The sequence below is a fragment of the Nerophis ophidion genome, linkage group LG16 (assembly GCF_033978795.1).
Source record: "Nerophis ophidion isolate RoL-2023_Sa linkage group LG16, RoL_Noph_v1.0, whole genome shotgun sequence".
Taxonomy (NCBI): Eukaryota; Metazoa; Chordata; class Actinopteri; order Syngnathiformes; family Syngnathidae; genus Nerophis; species Nerophis ophidion.
In genome coordinates, this window is record NC_084626.1 from 35,395,332 (window position 1) to 35,413,810 (window position 18,479).

Sequence of the window (18,479 nt, forward strand, 5' to 3'; positions counted from 1 at the left end):
CCCCAAAAATCCAACTTATACTCCAGTGCGACGTATATATGTTTTTTTCCTTCTTTATTATGCATTTTCGGCCGGTGCGACGTATACTACTGAGCGACTTATAATCCCAAAAATACAGTATATGACAGGTATACTGTACGACCGCACGTCGTCGTCACATCATGAAATTGCTGGAAAAAGGAACAGAGGCGTATGTTAGGCAACGCACGGAGTACTAACAAGCAGAAACAGTGTGGAAATAGAAGATGGTGAATGGACGCATTTTGGCTTAAAAACTAATGATAAAGTTGAAGCTATAAACACTGAAGCGCCGCCCTGCAAAAGGTGCTTAGCTCTTGCGCTTGTTAGCCGTTAGCTAACGAGTAATGTGTATTTGCAGTTGGTAGTGTTTTAGCTACTTATAAATTACTAATCCTCACCGCCAAGGCGACAAACAAATTACGTTTTTTTACAAGTATCATCCCTATAGGACGAGGAATAGCAAAACACACCATAGGAGAATACAATAGCTAACCGCTAACAGCAAATAGCACTCTGAATGTAAACATATGCCATTGGTGGGTCTACATACACAGACATTGACTGTAACAGTATGATACTACTACTACTACGATAGTGCATAGTCGATACTATAATGATTTACCTAAATATTTTTTATTATCACAAAATCCTCTGTTTTTTTATGGTTTATAAAGTCAGGAAATATGTCTCTGGACCAAGAAGAACTTTAAATATGACAAATTTAAGACCCTGTAATTACTTGGTCTTGGATTAATGACAACATTTGTAGTACCACCCAACACTTATGTAAAGTATCAAACAGAAGAATCAGTGATTATTGCATTTTAACAGAAGTGTAGATAAAACATGTTAAAACAGAAAGTAAGCCGATATCAACCGTAAATGAACAAGTAAATCAATAATCAATTTTCTAATCATGTTGCAAGTCTTGTGGTTTCTGTGTAAAATGTTTGTGTGCCTATTGGCGATCAATTTTTTTTCTAGGCCCTAGTGTACAACACGCCACCCCACCCCATAGGCATGCAGTCTGAGATTGACTTTTTTTTTGTTCACTTATCTTTCCTCAGCGTCTTTTTTGATTGATTGATACTTTTATTAGTAGATTGCACAGTTCAGTACATATTCCGTACAATTGACCACTAAATGGTAACACCTGAATAAGTTTTTCAACTTGTTTAAGTCGGGGTCCACGTTAATCATCATGGTACAAATATATACTATCAACATAATACAGTCATCACACAAGTTAATCATCATAGTATGTACATTGAATTATTTACATTATTTACAATCCGGGGGGTGGGATGAGGAGCTTTTGTTGATATCAGTACTTCAGTCATCAACAATTGCATCAACAGAGAAATGTGGACATTGAAACAGTGTAGGTCTTATTTGGTAGAATATGTACAGCCAGCAGAGAACATAGTGAGTTCAGATAGCATAAGAACAAGTATATACATTAGAAGTACATTTGAGTTGTTTATAATCCGGGGAGATGGGATGTGATTGGAGGAGGGTATTAGTAAAGTGTTGAAGTTGCCTGGAGGTGTTGTGTTAGAGCGGTTTTGAAGGAGGATAGAGATGCACTTACTTTTATACCTGTTGGGAGTGCATTCCACATTGATGTGGCATAGAAAGAGAATGAGTTAAGACCTTTGTTAGATCGGAATCTGGGTTTAACGTGGTTTGTGGAGCTCCCCCTGGTGTTGTGGTTATGGCGGTCATTTACGTTAAGGAAGTAGTTTGACATGTACTTCGGTATCAGGGAGGTGTAGCGGATTTTATAGACTAGGCTCAGTGCAAGTTGTTTTAGTCTGTCCTCCACCCTGAGCCAGCCCACTTTGGAGAAGTGGGTTGGATTGAGGTGTGATCTGGGGTGGAGGTCTAAAAGTAACCGGACTAGCTTATTCTGGGACGTTTGGAGTCTAGATTTGAGAGTTTTGGAGGTGCTGGGGTACCAAGAGGTGCAACCGTAATCGAAGAAGGGTTGAATGAGAGTTACCGCTAGAATCCTCAAGGTGCTTTTGTTGACCATGACTTTTGTCTACCTTTTTCCTCACTTTTTACGGGGCGCCGTTAAGTGGCGACCCATTACTGTTCCTTCTGTCTACCAGTACAATGTTTGTTTGTCTTATCTTGAAGGGGTTTGCTGTAAAAATTTAATTTCGTTGTACTTGTGCAATGACAATAAAGAGCATATCATACCATACCGCTTGTCCCTCATAGTTGTGATGAAATAATAATAATGTGGGAAATGACACAATATGTTACTGTATACGTCAGCAGCCAAATTAGGAGCCTTTATTTGCTTACTTACTACCTTAAGACAAGTTGTTTCGCTTGTTCACTATCTTGTTTAATGCCAAAATTCTTATTTGATTGCAATAAGAAACATATGTTTAATATATCATACAATTTTATGTTAAAATATAGCCAATAATGACATCTTTTGTGGTGCTTTATTTTAAAAAGTATTAAAATACTTTTTGGTACAGGTACCAAAATATTGGTATCAGGGCAGCCCTACTCTGAATGTATCCTTACCGTGGACCGGCACACTTGCTCGCGTGCACACAATTACACACACACACTCACACATGCAGGGCCGCGGTCCAAAAGGGCAGATTGTACCGTGCATGGCAGATCGAACGGTCCGGTATGACACCAGGATACCATTACATCCCTACTGAGGACATGCCAATATTTAAAGGCTGGTTCTTACCCTCACTGTTGGTGCTACCAAGACTCTTCCTACTGCCTTCATCCCAGCATGCACGCACAGCTGTGATGAGCCGGTGCAGGAAACACACCATGTACTCTGGAGGACACAGAGCTGTAGGATGCTGTACACACACACGCACACAAACACAAATGTTTTATGCAGGATTCATCATCTCCAGGTCACATAAATCTCCCCAGAGAAGTATGAGGTTTAGCCTGATGATTAGAGTGACTTAATAGCGGCCAATGCTCATCATACCCCTCTGTTGCTGGCATTCTCTTGCAGGAACTTGCGGAACTTATTCAGGAAAATGTAGCGTGAGGCTTGGCCCTGGCAGCAAGCAAACACTCACAATTAGCTAACATTGTCATAGGCTGATTGGCAACAGTAAACTGGCCCTTGTTTGTAAATGTGAGTGTGAAAGTTGTCTGTCTATCACTGTTGGTCCTTATTCAGAGTGTAAAATGCCTTCCCTCCAAGTGCAGTTGGGATAGGCTCCAAACCTCTCCCACACCCCAAACAGATGCTTACTGAAAGTTGCGTGAAAACAAGAGGACCTCCACATATTTTCTTCCGGTATGTGGAATAAGATTCCACATGAAGTGAAAAACAAGATCTTTTTTTTTTATAATTATTGGAAGATAATTTTGCGAGAGTGACTTGGAAAATTCAAGGTAAAATTTACCATACTTAGACAACATAACAGTGACAAACATCCACGTACCGTCGTTTTGTCCTTGTTATTAAGCAGCAGTCTCAGAATCTGCACTTGCAGCTCCTCCACCACTAAGAGGAGAGAAGACCTCATCATGTTTGAGCAGAACAATAAGAGAGCAAACATGATTTATCATACATGTTACAAAGAATAATGGTCACACCTTCAATTCTCTTTTTCAGCCTCTGACAACCTCGCTCATACGCTCGCCGCCTCAAACGTTCATCTGAACTTTCATCTTTAGGGTCCCGCTCATCTTTGCCCTGAAAAGGAATAAAGACAAAAAAGTGTTGTCACATACACGCAACAAGCTCCTATATTTGCAGCTTGCACTCTTTTTAGAATACTTTCTACAAGATTATTGGAGTGTACGCATTTGTGAAGTCACTAATGTTTGACATGCTCTAGTTCTACTGGAGCAAATTCATACAATCGTTGTGTTATTGACCTTCCTTTGCGCTCTGAGAACCGAAAAGGTTCTTCCTCAAAATGTTCCACCAAAAATTGGAATAATACAAATGATTCAATGACTGGTTAAGACTGTCTCCCAACACTTTTGTCCAAATAGTTCATGTGGAATGAAGCATTAGATGCGTTACACACACCTCCTTATCAAAGTGCGTTGGCCACCAAGTGGTAGGGATGAGCTCCTCTAGGCCCGCCTCCTTCACTCTGAGTGGCGTCTTGATATAAAAAAAGACAACAGAACGCAGCACATCGAATGTGAAGTTGTGTTAAGGAAAGCGGAAGCGATTGACTGAATGACGCTAGCTTGACCTTATCACAAAAGGATATAAGACGTTACTGAGCAGATACTTCCTGGACTTCTCATGACGCAGGATGGCCGTGGTCAGGCGCAGGTAGTGGATCTGAAAGAGCAATAGGAACCTAGTGAACAACTTCCATCTCCCTTAACTGCCACCGGATACAATTCCTACCTGAAAGCCCAGGTCAGGGATGATTGGGGAGAAGCGATAGGCCCTCAACAGTGACATCATCAGCTGCTGCAGACACTCGTTCACTTCATAGTCCTGCACACAAATAAACACATGCTCACAAGGATATCATATGATCCCATGTCATTGTACACATTTTTTCATTTACAAACCACAGCTTGGATTAAAATGCTTTGCTGTACAAGACTTGCCTCCGTGTACAAATATTGCATCCACCCATTGTGTGTCTGTAGCTAAGCCATTTTGTGCTAGTTTTGGGCAACCTGATACATCTCCGGTGCTCTTTAAAGGGGTCCGACTACGCAGAAACAACTTTTCCTACCTGTTTGTATTTGTTTTTGTGTATTTGGGATCCCCGTAAGTCCTGAAAATTTGAAATGAAAACATGAAGGCATGGCAGAGATCTTTATAAAATAATTGTGCCTTCTTCCAGATGTAATTTGAGACTTAGGTGATGTAATTTGCCTTAGTTACACTAGCGAAAATCTCCATACATGGTAGCCGTTTACACCAAGAGCTTTGAGCAAGTCAGCCTTTTTATTCAGTTGTTGTCAATAAGTTCCTTCCTATCCTCCATCCTCTTGTGGGGCAGACTGACTCATACATGCATGCTAAAATTCTCCTCTGTTGCCATTTTTAAGAAAAAAAGTATTGCATAATTCTAACCTATATCTGTAAATAGACACTGTATGTTAGCATTAAAAACTATAACATTGCAAACGGAGGGCTTCACGGTGGCAGAGGGGTTAGTGCGTCTGCCTCACAATACGAAGTTCCTGCAGTCCTGGGTTCAAATCCAGGCTCGGGATCTTTCTGTGTGCAGTTTGCATGTTCTCCCCGTGAATGCGTGGGTTCCCTCCGGGTACTCCGGCTTCCTCCCACTTCAGAAGACATGCACCTGGGGATAGGTTGATTGGCAACACTAAATTGGCCCTAGTGTGTGAATGTGAGTGTGAATGTTGTCTGTCTATCTGTGTTGGCCCTGCGATGAGGTGGCGCCTTGTCCAGGGTGTACCCCGCCTTCCGCCCGATTGTAGCTGAGATAGGCGCCAGCGCCCCCGGCAACCCCAAAAGGGAATAAGCGGTAGGAAATGGATGGATTGCAAACGGGTAGTAGATGCAGTTGAAGGGTGCTCGAAATCTGAAGAGACTGTCAGCAAACATTTTGAAGATGGCCTGTAAAACAATCTAGCGGTATGCACAATTTGGATCAAAGCACCACCATTACACGTTATGTAGACAACAAGGAAGTGTTTAAAATGTAGAAAATAGTCCTAATATGACCCCTTTAGGTAAGCATAGCAGGGATGTTGTTAGCTACTATGTACATAGTATATTTTTTTAATTGTTTTTCGCTATTTTACAGCATTCTCCTAATTTTGCCTGCTCAAAAGGAGTCTAAAGAAAGCAATGGACAAATGATGTGCGATGTCAAATCGTTGGGAAGTATCCACAGCGTTGTCAACATTGCCTACACCCCCTGTCCCCTATTATTTCGCTGCACACAGAGTTTTGTAATTTCAAATTGTGGGTGCACCACAGGGCATGTGACTGCCTCTTGTGAAGACATGACGGCGCATAGACGCAGCGACACATGGCTCTCCAGTCTCGGTGCTTAGTATAGTGTTTTTGTATGCTTTGTTTTGTGGGGTTTTGTCTGGAAACACTAAAGTATGTTGGGCAAATCCTACATATAGTCGCCAGGAATTACAACCTTTTAAACCGATGCTTCCCATCATTCTTCTCTCCAACGCCAGATCCATTCGGAATAAGATCGACGAGCTGAGACTAAAGATTGCAGCCGACAAGTGTTTCCGTGACTGCAGTGTTTTGATAATAACAGAGACCTGGCTACATCCTTCCATACCAAACTCGGATATCGGGCTAACAAGCCACACGCTCCACCGAGATGCAGACCCTTCTATCCACCCTGTGAGTTTACCACTGTCATGGTAATGGAAATCTACATACCACCCAATGTTAATGCTAACATAACTTTGGGGGAGCTATACAGAGCAGTTAGCAGCCAACAGAGCTCTTATCCTGATGCAGTGCACATCGTAGCGGGAGACTTTAACCATACTGAACTGAAGACAGTACTCCCCAGATTCAGTCAGCATGTCAAGTGTGCCACAAGAGGAGCAAACACATTGGAAAAATCTTACAGCAATATTCAAAAAGACTATAGAGCAAGAAAATTACCACATCTGGGTCTTTCAGGTCACATGTCTACGCTACTGATTCCTGCTTACCAACCAAAAAAACTATAAAAGCATGGCCAGAAGGTGTATTACACGAGCTGCAAGACTGCTTTGAGAGCACAAATTGGAGTGTGCTTGAACACCAGGACCTAGAGGAGAACACCACATCTGTGATCGCCTACATCACCTTCTGCATCAATAGCATCACTATTGACAAACGTCTCTGGGAAAACTCCCATTAGAAACCCTGGATGACTAAAGAGGTGAAGGCACTGCTGAGGCACCGCAATGTTGCTCACAGGTCCAGGGATGGAGTGAAGTACAGCGCAGCCAGAGCCGACCTAAAGAGGGGCATCAGAGAGGCCAAGGCAGATTGAGGACCACATCGCCAACAACAACACACGCCAGATGTGGCAGGGACTCCAGCACCACTACCACAGTTGAGTCCGACGCTGCACTAGCAGAGGAGCTGAACCACTTCTTTACACATTTCAAACCCCAGCAAATTGCAGCTCCACCAAGAATTCTTAACACCTCCAGCCTCAAGGTGTCGGAACACGAGTAGCGGCGCAGACTGAGGGCAGTGAACCCCAGGAAGGCCACTGGACCAGACGGAATACCTGCCAGGGTCCTTAAAAAGTGTGCAGACCAGCTGGCTGGGGTCTTTTATAGAATTTTTAATCAGACATTGTCCCAGTCCCTTATTCCACCATGCCTGAAGTCCCCCACAATCATCCCGCTGCCTAAAAAGACCTCAATCAGCAGTCTCAATAACTACAGACCAGTTGCTCTGACACTCGTGGCCACAATGTGTTTAGAGAAATTAGTCTGACATCACATCATTTCCTGCCTCACACCCACACTTGACCCACTGCAATTTGCATACAGAGCTAATAAATTGACAGAGGACGCCATCTGCACAGCGCCTCACACCACCATTTCCCACCTGTAACTGGAGGAGCGTTATGCTAGGCTGCTCTTTGTCGACTTTAGCTATGCCTTCAACAGCATACTCCCAGACCGACAAACTGCAAAGGTACTGGAGAGCGACCTCTCAGCTACTACCTCCTGCTGGATCAGAGAATTCCTCTCGGACCGGGTGCAAAGAGTCAGAGTTGGGCCTCACCTCTCTACAGCCCTCAGCCTTAACATTGGCTAGCCACAAGCTTGTGGAATGAGTCCTCTGCTCTCCGCACTCTGTACACCCACGACTGCATCACCTCTCAGAGAGAGAGAGAGCAAGAGAGTTTAGTGGGACTGATCTCTAGAGGTGATGAGACGGCGTAGAGGGAGGGGGTTCATAGACTGGTGATGGTGGTGTGCTGTAATAACCTGGACATCTCTAAGACTAAGGAGGTGATTGTGGACTACAGAAAAAGGAAGGCTGATGTGACTTCATCCACATAAACGGGGAGTGTGCGGAGAGGGTGCCAAGCTTAAAGTTCCTAGGCGTGCACAAAAATGAAGACCTCAAATGGAGCTCCAACACGTTGGCGGTCGTGAAGAGGGGCCAAAAGCAGCTGTACGGCCTGAGGATCCTTAGGAGGATCAACTTAAAGAGGGTGCTGCTGACCGTCTTCTACCGCTATTCCGTTGATAATCTGCTGACGTATTGTATCTCTGTGTGGTTCACCAGCTGCACCACGGCACACAAAAAGGCACTACAGAGGATCATCAACACCACCCCAAAAATAATTGGCCACCCTCTCCCCTCCCTAGAGGACCTCTATAGCAGTGGTTCTCAAATGGGGGGACGCGTACCCCTAGGGGTACTTGAAGGTATGCCAAGGGGTATGTGAGATTTTTTTTAAATATTCTAAAAATAGCAACAATTTAAAAATCATTTGGAAATATATTTATTGAATAATACTTCAACAAAATATGAATGTAAGTTCATAAACTGTGAAAAGAAATTCAACAATGCAATATTCAGTGTTGACAGCTAGATTTTTTTGTGGACATGTTTCATAAATATTGATGTTAAAGATTTAATTTTTTGTGAATAAATGTTTAGAGTTAAGTTCATGAATCCAGATGGATCTCTATTACAATCCCCAAGGAGAGCACTTTAAGTTGATGATTACTTCTATGTATAGAAATCTTTATTTATAATTGAATTACTTGTTTATTTTTCAACAAGTTTTTAGTTATTTGGATATCTTTTTTTCCAAATAGTTCAAGAAAGACCACTACAAATGAGCAATATTTTGCACTGTTATACAATTTAATACATCAGAAACTGATGACATAGTGCTATATTTTACTTCTTTATCTCTTTTTTTTCCAACCAAAAATGTTTTTCTCTGATTAGGGGGTACTTGAATTTAAAAAATGTTCACAGGGGGTACATCACTGAAAAAAGGTTGAGAACCACTGCTCTATAGCACCCGTTGTCTCAAGAGAACACAAAACCTTTTAAAAAGAGATTACACATCCAGAAAACCGGATGTTTCAGCTGTTGCCCTCAGGCAGAAGATTCACAGTACTGAAAACACGAACAAATAAACTGAGGGACCAATTTTGTAACCGGGCCAAAGTACTGTTAAATACAATCATCCATCCATCCATCCATTCTGTACCGCTTATTCCCAAATGGGGTTACGGGGGGCGCTGGCGCCTATCTAAGCTACAATCGGGCGGAAGGCGGTGTACACCCTGGACAAGTCGCCACCTCATCGCAGATAAAAATACAATCATGTGACCTTGAAATTGTGTCATTTCATGCACAAGTGCAATCACCAACATTGATAATACAACTTGGTTTAATGTGTGCAATAACATGCTGCAAAGTATAGTTTTTATAAAGAGTGGATAAATCACCAGTGTATTTATTAATTTTTTTTCAAAATTTTCTTCTGTACTGAGGAGAAATTATGTGCCCAAAATTTTAATTGAACTGGTGTACTTTGTATAATTTTGCAAGTACAATAAATATTCTTATCTTATCTTAGCAGCACGAGGGGGAACACTTCAGCAAGTTGCTGTTGTTTTGACTTTGTCATTAATTACCCTAGTTATGTTTGATTGATATACGGTACTCCATGATCTTTATATTGTATTCAAAGTGTGCAAAAGTTTACCTAAACATGAACTTTTGTCAAGGCTGGAAAAAATTATTCACATTTTCATTTTTTCTGATGGAGAAACTTTTCTACTTATGAAATGAGTTTAAGAACAAATGTAATTCATAAATCGAGGTTCAACAGTATTTACCTCCATGAGAAGCCAGAAGAGGTCCAGCAACTGCTGAATGAGCGGGTGTTCATCCACGGAACCTCCACCCTCCAGAATCCCCAACAGGAAGTTCATGAGCACGTCCTCCACCAGGTAAACTTTACACTACGGATGTAAAGAGAAGGTGACATTAGTGTGCTATAGTAAATGTTTAAGAGCAGGAAGATGATACTAATGAATGAGTAGTCAATAGACCAATGATAGGCTGCTCTCAAATATATAGGAAGAGGTTCTACCATGAGAGGAGCAAAGTGGTTGAAGATGTGAGCAAGCGTGATGAGGACTGTTGGTTCTCCCTTAAGCCTCCAAAGAGAACAATCCTTCTCGAGAAAACGCTCTTCCTGCAAGGAACATTAGCTTTAGTTTAAAAGACCGCCACATGGACCACAGAGGTCTTGGATGTGACATGGTCCAACCTGTATGTCGATGGCGGTGGAAAGGACGTTTTTGATGTAGCCAAGCAGTTTGTGAGCTTTGGTCAGGTCTGCAGTGGGGGGGTCCTGCAGGGGCAGGTAGCCTTCCACGGGATATGTGCACCACATTAAGGACAATGCAGTATGGAGCTTAAAAAAGTCAACACCAAATAAAGCATGCAGTGTTTTTTTTACTTCCAGGATATCTGAGAGGTCTGCTCCCGAAGTTGAACGCCACCGACTCCTTAAAGGAGAGGCTGATTGCGGGAAAATAGGCTACGCCTGGACCTATCTTGATGTCGCTGAACGCTGTGCCCAGAGACTGACCGTTCCTGGGGTTAAATTGTCAAAGCATCTTTTCAGCTGTGGTACATTTATACAACTGCAATATTTTAGATCACATTAAACCGGGCAGTCAAAGACAACAGGGGTCACCAACAGGCAGAAGGTGATGGTTGCTTCGTCCAGGTCGATCAGACAGCTGACGATGTCCCCGGCCGCCCATGACTAAGATGACAAACTAGCATCAGAGACAACAACATTAACAAAAGTTGCATGACCTCAGAGATCACTTCACCTTCCCATAGTTGGTAGTGGTCACGTTCCACTTGCGCACCCGGTTTCCATCGTAGGCGTAAGAATCGGGGGTGTCGCCAACGCCTTCCTAAAGAAGAAGTCACAGCAACACCGTCACAAGCTTTGTGGTTCTACAGATGATGCTAACACTGCTGCGAAGACCAGTTACCTCCTGGTTGAAGCGACAGTTGAGTGTGCACCATCCGATCTGCATGAGACCCTGCGAGGAGATCAGCACCTCGTAGGCCCATTTCCCTGTAAACGTCACACAGTAAGAGGTCACTCTTCAACCCAAATAAAGCGTCACATGATCTCTCACCACATGCAGCTAGCTGAAGACTAACAGCAATGAGACGTTGAATAAAAAGTAGGGAATCGGTAAATTGTAATCCGATATGTTCGGAGCGGAACCTTCAGTTTGCCACAGGGCATACCGAGTTCCTACACGGTGGGCACCTCATGATTTGATACATTTTTGGGATATACATTATAATAAAACTTTTACAAAACAAGTTACAGACTACAAGAGCGCCTCTGCCCAGAGTAACAATGACTCCCACCCAATAGCACCTTTACAATACTTAAAATAGAAATTTAAAAAGCAATTGTGAAGTGAGGTGAATTATATTTATATAGCGCTTTTTCTCTAGTGACTCAAAGCGCTTTACACAGTGAAACCCAATATCTAATTTTTACATTTAAACCAGTGTGGGTGGCACTGGGAGCAGGTGGGTAAAGTGTCTTGCCCAAGGACACAACGGCAGTGACTAGGATGGCAGAAGCGGGGAACGAACCTGCAACCCTCAAGTTGCTGGCACGGCCGCTCTACCAACCGAGTTATACCGCCCCAATTGAGAAGATATCCAAATTATATACTCAAGTACAATCCTAAAAATAGTAAAATCTAAAATTATTATAAGCAACAGTATAACTAATATTAATATCAATAATAGTTGTGTAGGGTTTTCAATCTAAAAATGCATTGTTAAAGCTGGGGTACCGAAGTTTTATTCTTTAACTTTAAAAAAACATATTGGCATCATAACAGTAATAATTTAGGAAAAATAATCTGTCTGCATGTTATCTGTGCCTTATAATTAAGTATTTGAGTAAAAAAAAAAACCCTCCAGATCTAACATCAAGATTTATAGAAAGGATGGATGAGCAGAGCCCGCGAAGGAGCCTCCTCATTGCCTGATGCGATATATAGTGTAGCGCTTGCACGGTGCAAACATGTTTTTAGTAAAGCATTGCTGCCGAACACCTACCTGAAAAAGTTGAAATACCTGGGCGTGCCTTTACAGCATATACTGCTAAAAACCCCAAAAAGAGGAAATCAGAGGAAGAAAAGAAAAGACGTTATATGTGTAAAAAACAAAAAGGAGCCAAAACTCAAATAAATATTGGTCCGGCGTATTCAAGATAGAGGGCAATGCATGCCAGTCTTTGGACACGCAAGTGGCTGTTTTCCTTCTAGACAGGTGCACTAATGTTCAATTTTCCCACATTTGGTGTGGCGACTTGTGTTACTGACAGTCGGGTTTTTTTCAGCTACAAATTACGAACTTGAGGATCCACCAATGCAACTTCAGACTGTCAACAACATATGCGTGTGCACGTACAGCTTTCATGGGCGATTTTGCACACTTTCAGAGAGGAGGAGACTGGGAGGGACTATCAGCAAGGTGCGCAGAGCGAGGGGCGAGATTTACATTTTTAATTTTGCCTGGTCACAAAAGATTCAAGTACCCCAGCTTTAATATATTCATGACTTCAACTCGATCTTCACCGTCTGCACGATGCTTCCCTACCATGGATCAGAACATACCTTTGTAAACACAAGTGGTGGCTCGGATGGAGCTGAAGTTACTATGACCGATGACCTGGGGTGAGAACGTGACATGTCAATCATCATCTAGCATTCAAGAAAACATCATGAATAAAAAAACGGTTTTATACCCCGAGCAGGTCGTCATCTACAAACAGAAGCCCCTCGAAGCCGCTGGTATGGTCCAGAACCACCGGCTGAGGGCCCAGACGACCTTCAACGGGCTGGTCTGGACAAGGCGGGAAAGATAAGATAGTCAACAATAACTATAATTTACATTTTAGACCAACACTCTTTATCCTTTTCATCCAATATACCTCGACTGTCCTCAGTGCGTTCTCCCTCAGACAACAACGTTTCTAAGTGAGCACCAAGATCCTGGAAAGCCAAAGACTTCCTACAAACAAGGGACAAGAAGAGGACAGTCAGGACGATACAGCCTAAAATCTATATCCCGATATATACAAACCCCATTTCCATATGAGTTGGGAAATTATGTTGGATGTAAATATAAACGGATTACAATGATTTGAAAATCAGTTTCAACCCATATTAGGTTGATACGCTACAAAGACAACATATTTGATGTTCAAAATGATAAACATTTTTTTTTTGCAAATAATCATTAACTTTAGAATTTGATGCCAGCAACATGCGACAAAGAAGTTGGGAAAGGTGACAATAAATACTGATAAAGTTGAAGAATGCTCATCAAACACTTAATTGGAACCTCCCACAGGTGTGCAGGCTAATTGGGAATAGTTGGGTGCCATGATTGGCTAGAAAAACAGCTTCCCGAAAAATGCTCAGTCTTTCACAAGAAAGGATGGGGCGAGGTACACCTCTTTGTCCACAACTGCGTGAGCAAATAGTCAAACATTTTAAGAACAACGTTTCTCAAAGTGCAATTGCAAGAAATTTAGGGATTTCAACATTTACGGTCCATAATATCATCAAAAGGTTCAGAGAATTTGGAGAAATCACTCCACGTAAGCGGCATGGCCGGAAACCAACATTGAATGACCGTGACCTTCGATCCCTCAGACGGAACTGCAATAAAAACCGACATCAATCTCTAAAGGATATCACCAGATGGCCACAGGGACATTTCAGAAAACCACTGTCACTAAATACGGTTCGTCGCTACATCTCTAAGTGCAAGTTAAAGCTCTACTATACAAAGCGAAAGCCATATATCAACAACATCCAGAAACGCCGCCGGCTTCTCTGGACCCGAGATCATCTAAGATGGACTGATGCAAAGTGGAAAAGTGTTCTGTGGTCTAAAGAGTCCACATTTCAAATTGTTTTTGGAAATATTCGACATCGTGTCATCCGGAACAAAGAGGAAGCAAACTATCCAGACTGTTATCGACGCAAAGTTCAAAAGCCAGCATCTGTGATGGTATGGGGGTGCATTAGTGCCCAAGGCATGGGTAACTTACACATCTGTGACGGCACCATTAATGCTGAAAGGTACATACAGGTTTTGGAACAACATATACTGCCATCTAAGCACAATCTTTTTCATAACGCCCCTGCTTATTTCAGCAAGACAATGCCAAGCCACATTCAGCACGTGTTACAACAGCGTGGCTTCTTAAAAAAAAAGAGTGCGGGTACTTTCCTGGCCTGCCTGCAGTCCAGACCTGTCTCCCATTGAAAATGTGTGGCGCATTATGAAATGTAAAATACGACAGCGGAGACCCCAGACTGTTGAATGACTGAAGCTCTACATAAAACAAGAATGGAAAAGAATTCCACTTTTAAAGCTTCAACAATTAGTTTCCTCAGTTCCCAAACGTTTATTGAGTATTGTTAAAAGATAAGGTGATGTAACACAGTGGTGAACATGCCCTTTCCCAACTACTTTGGCACGTGTTGCAGCCATGAAATTCAAAGTTAATTATTATTTGAAAAAAAGAAATTAAGTTGATGAGTTTGAACATCAAATATGTTGTCTTTGTAGTGCATTCAATTGAACACGGGTTGAAAATTATTTGCAAATCATTGTATTCCGTTTATATTTACATCTAACACAATTTCCCAACTCATATGGAAACGGGGTGTGTGTGTATGTAAATACAAGACTGTCTCAGAAAATTTGAATATTGTGATAAAGTCCTTTATTTTCCGTAATGCAACTAAAAACATGAAAATGCCATACATTCTGGATTCATTACACATCAACTGAAATATTGCAAGCCTTTTATTATTTTAATATTGCTGATTATGGCATACAGCTTAAGAAAACTCAAAAATCCTATCTCAAAAAAATTGAATATTTCCTCAGACCAAGTAAAAAAAAAGATTTATAACAGCAAAACAAAATCAAACATTTGAAAATGTCAATTAATGCACTCAGTACTTGGTTGGGAATCCTTTTGCACGGATTACTGCATCAATGCAGCATGGCATGAAGGCAATCGGCCTGTGGCATTGCTGAGGTGTTATGGATGCCCAGGATGCTTCAATAGCGGCCTTCAGCTCATTTGCATTATTGGGTCTGGTGTCTTTCAGCTTCTTCTTCACAATACCCCACAAATTCTCTATGGGGTTTAGGTCAGGAAAGTTGGCAGGCCAATGGAGGACAGTAATGTCATGGTCAGTACACCAGTTACTGCTGGTATTGGCACTGTGAGCAGGTGGCCGATCATGCTGGAAAATTAAATCTTCATCTCCATATAGCTTTACAACAGATGGAAGCATGTACACAGCTGCATTGACTCTGGACTTGATGAAACACAGTGGACCAAAACCAGCAGCTGACATGGCTCCCCAAACCATTGCTGACTGAGGGAACTTCCGTTGTCTAGAGTTCAGGAGTGGCTTGACCATGGGAATACGGCTATTGAAGCTGTATCTGTTGAAAAGCTCTATGGGGATGATGATTTCATTTTCCGGCATGATCTGGCACCTGTCCACAGTGCCAAAACCACCAGTAACTGGTGTACAAGAAGACATGCTAACCGCTAAGCGAGAGAGCTCTTGAATGTTAATACGGGTGGGCAGATTGAGATGTATACGGACAGTTACAATACCAAGTATAGTATCAGTATATGGTCGACACTGCAGTGATTATATAAATATTTTTCACGACAAAATCAACAATTATTTTTTGCAGGACTTTAGGACTTTAATTCAGAGCCAACAGTAGGTTTTGCTTATATTTAGTTATTTTGAACCATTGAGTTTATTTAGCACAAAATATTGTATGTATTAAAAAAATATAAGGACATACATTTAATAATTAATTGATATTGTTAGACCACCATTCCGTTTACTGTTCTTATATTTGTCAGATATTATGCAAAAGGTCAGAAACTAAATTAGGACACTTGGTAACCAATTGAATGGTTCATTTATCATTTATATGCCAAATAATATATTGTGACAATTATTGCAGGAGGCTAAAATGTACAGTATGTAGCAATATAGATTTTAGGCCATATCATCCATCCATTTTCTACCGCTTGTCCCTTTTGGGGTTGCGGGGGGTGCATATCACCAATCCCTAACTGATATTATACTAGGTATTGTTACTGTCAATCTTTGTATGGATCCGCCCACCCCTTCTTACATTTAACAGCTCTTGCTTTGGTGTTAGCCTGGTTTCTTCTATACTACTTTGTTGTATAGTGTGGCATGCTTCGCTAGTCCTCATCTTCCGGTAATGATACTTGTACGAAAGGTTTACTTGCCACCATGGAGGAAAGGACTATTGACTAGTAACGCCTTCGCATTGTAAAGAGACTTTAGGTGCTACCTGGTTAGTGAGGACGTTACATTGACGACGCTTTTAATCGCTTGTCGCTGTCAAATTTTCAGGACACAGTTATAATTTGTCATCAACATACATTATCACGATGTGGTATTAAAAGCTCTATAATCGGCCAAGTTTATTTTGAAAATTGTCTAGATATGCTACGATAAATGGTAATAATAAAATGGCAGTAAATCTAACGAAGGTTAGTATTACCATTTTTTTATTAAAATTATTGTATACCCGTGATTGTTACAACTGCACTTAGATAAACTCATAGACTGACTAGCCCCACCTCGCCAACTTGAATGCTAACCTCAAAACAAGAGACATTAACGTCTTTCCCTATTAAAGAACAACACAACCGAAACTAAACTTGTATAAACACATACAGTACGGTTTAAACAAAACACTGTCTGAGCAACTAAGATATTCAATGAGGCACAATGAAGTATTATATATAGTTATATGATATTAAATTATGCATATTGAAATAAGCTGTGCTCTCTTACTACACAGTGATCGTTCTATATAGTACGTTCAAGGACCACTGAAGAGAGTAGGATGCCACAATCCCCATCAGAAATAATAAATAATAATAACAATAGAACTGTTACACACTTTTCATTTAAATAAATCTTAAAAGTGCTACAGTACAAATAAATATTTAAAACAATACAAACTTAGCCATTAAAAACAGATAAAATACTAAGACTAAAACACTATAAGTAAAGCATAAAAAGCACAAAACATGCAAAATAATGGGGATGTGAATCGATAAGATTCGATGCAATTCTCAGGGTAACGATTCAATTCAGAATCGATTCTCGAATAAAAATGATTCTCGATTCAAAATCAATACTTTTTTTATAATAATTTAATGATTGGGTGCCAATGGTTTGATTAACTACATCCCTTTAAAAAATAGATAAGCAGCTCGGATAAATTTCCATGTTACTTCAAAGAAAACTGGTTTTGTTTAATAAAATTCTACCCAAACATTTACTAGAGTGGCTGGACAGGACAGATTTTTTTGGGGGGGTGTTGATTTGATTTTTAATAACGATTCTTAATCGCAAATTATTCGAAAATTTATTTTTTTAAATAGCAGGTTTTCTAACAGTGTGTATTTATTTTAGCTACTCAAAAAATAACTTAATCAAAATATTTTGGCATGTATAAGTACTTTCTAAGCACATTCAACAATGCTGCTGCAATAATAATGATAACCGTGATATGAAATTTTCATATCGTTATATCCCTAAAACCACCTATATCGAGGAACACTGTTCTTTCACTGAACATGTTGACTTATTTTTATCATGTTGTGACATCTGAAAAGCTGTGTGTGTGAAACGCAACATGCTATAAGACAACAACCCGGCCCCTTCCCCAAAACAACAACAATCAGAAAACACAAAGACACCATTTACCAAAATAAGAGCTTATGGAGCCAAACATCTTCAGTGTGTGTAAGGCACAAGAAGCGAACAACATGATGAAGTACCAGTGAGGCAGTGGTGTATGTGTGTGTCTATGAATAGAAGTGTTGGTAACATAACGCTGGAGAATTGAGGTCAACATGCGAACAAACTTCAGCCTCTTCAGTACAGGAATCTAATTAATTTTTTGTGGGTGTTCTGCGTGAACACTACTTGTGTGTACAGATATGACGTTGAACACCTCACACTCACTTATGCATCCCAGCTGTGTTGAAATCAATTGTTTAGGTCAGTGTTTACTTAATTTATTTGTCACACATCTAGTTAAATCTGACTGCAGGAAGCAGAGTTCCTCGTGTTTAAACACATACACATGGGATTCTAATACTAATAAGCCCAGAACATTGCCAGGTAGGGCCGGGCGAAATTATATCAATATATATCGCGATGGACACGTAGTCATTATCAAGAGAAAATGTGTTTGATAAAACGTTTAATGGTTGTTTTTCTTTCTGTCAGAAGAAACTGGAAGTTGCAAGCGAGGTTGGTTGCATGGATAAGTGTCCTCGCTCTCAGGTAACCGAGCAATAGGAAGTGATCACTGATTA

At 41.0% G+C, this 18,479-nt stretch overlaps 1 protein-coding gene across 5 annotated transcripts in view; it reads right to left on the reverse strand.

Annotated features, from left to right (window-relative positions):
- LOC133535305 (E3 ubiquitin-protein ligase RNF123) overlaps positions 1-18,479 on the reverse strand; it is an 80,013-nt gene that overhangs the window by 53,006 nt on the left and 8,528 nt on the right. For all 5 annotated transcript variants that reach the window (XM_061875002.1, XM_061874998.1, XM_061874999.1 and 2 more), the window contains 17 exons: positions 12,984-13,063; positions 12,798-12,895; positions 12,667-12,721; positions 11,008-11,093; positions 10,840-10,926; positions 10,702-10,769; positions 10,463-10,594; positions 10,266-10,374; positions 10,086-10,190; positions 9,829-9,954; positions 4,397-4,489; positions 4,252-4,327; positions 4,064-4,179; positions 3,622-3,721; positions 3,468-3,529; positions 3,002-3,073; positions 2,744-2,864 (listed from right to left, as the gene is read on the reverse strand). In XM_061875002.1, the coding sequence (XP_061730986.1) occupies positions 2,744-2,864; positions 3,002-3,073; positions 3,468-3,529; positions 3,622-3,721; positions 4,064-4,179; positions 4,252-4,327; positions 4,397-4,489; positions 9,829-9,954; positions 10,086-10,190; positions 10,266-10,374; positions 10,463-10,594; positions 10,702-10,769; positions 10,840-10,926; positions 11,008-11,093; positions 12,667-12,721; positions 12,798-12,895; positions 12,984-13,063 (1,586 nt within the window). The remainder of the gene's footprint in view (positions 1-2,743; positions 2,865-3,001; positions 3,074-3,467; positions 3,530-3,621; positions 3,722-4,063; positions 4,180-4,251; positions 4,328-4,396; positions 4,490-9,828; positions 9,955-10,085; positions 10,191-10,265; positions 10,375-10,462; positions 10,595-10,701; positions 10,770-10,839; positions 10,927-11,007; positions 11,094-12,666; positions 12,722-12,797; positions 12,896-12,983; positions 13,064-18,479) is intronic.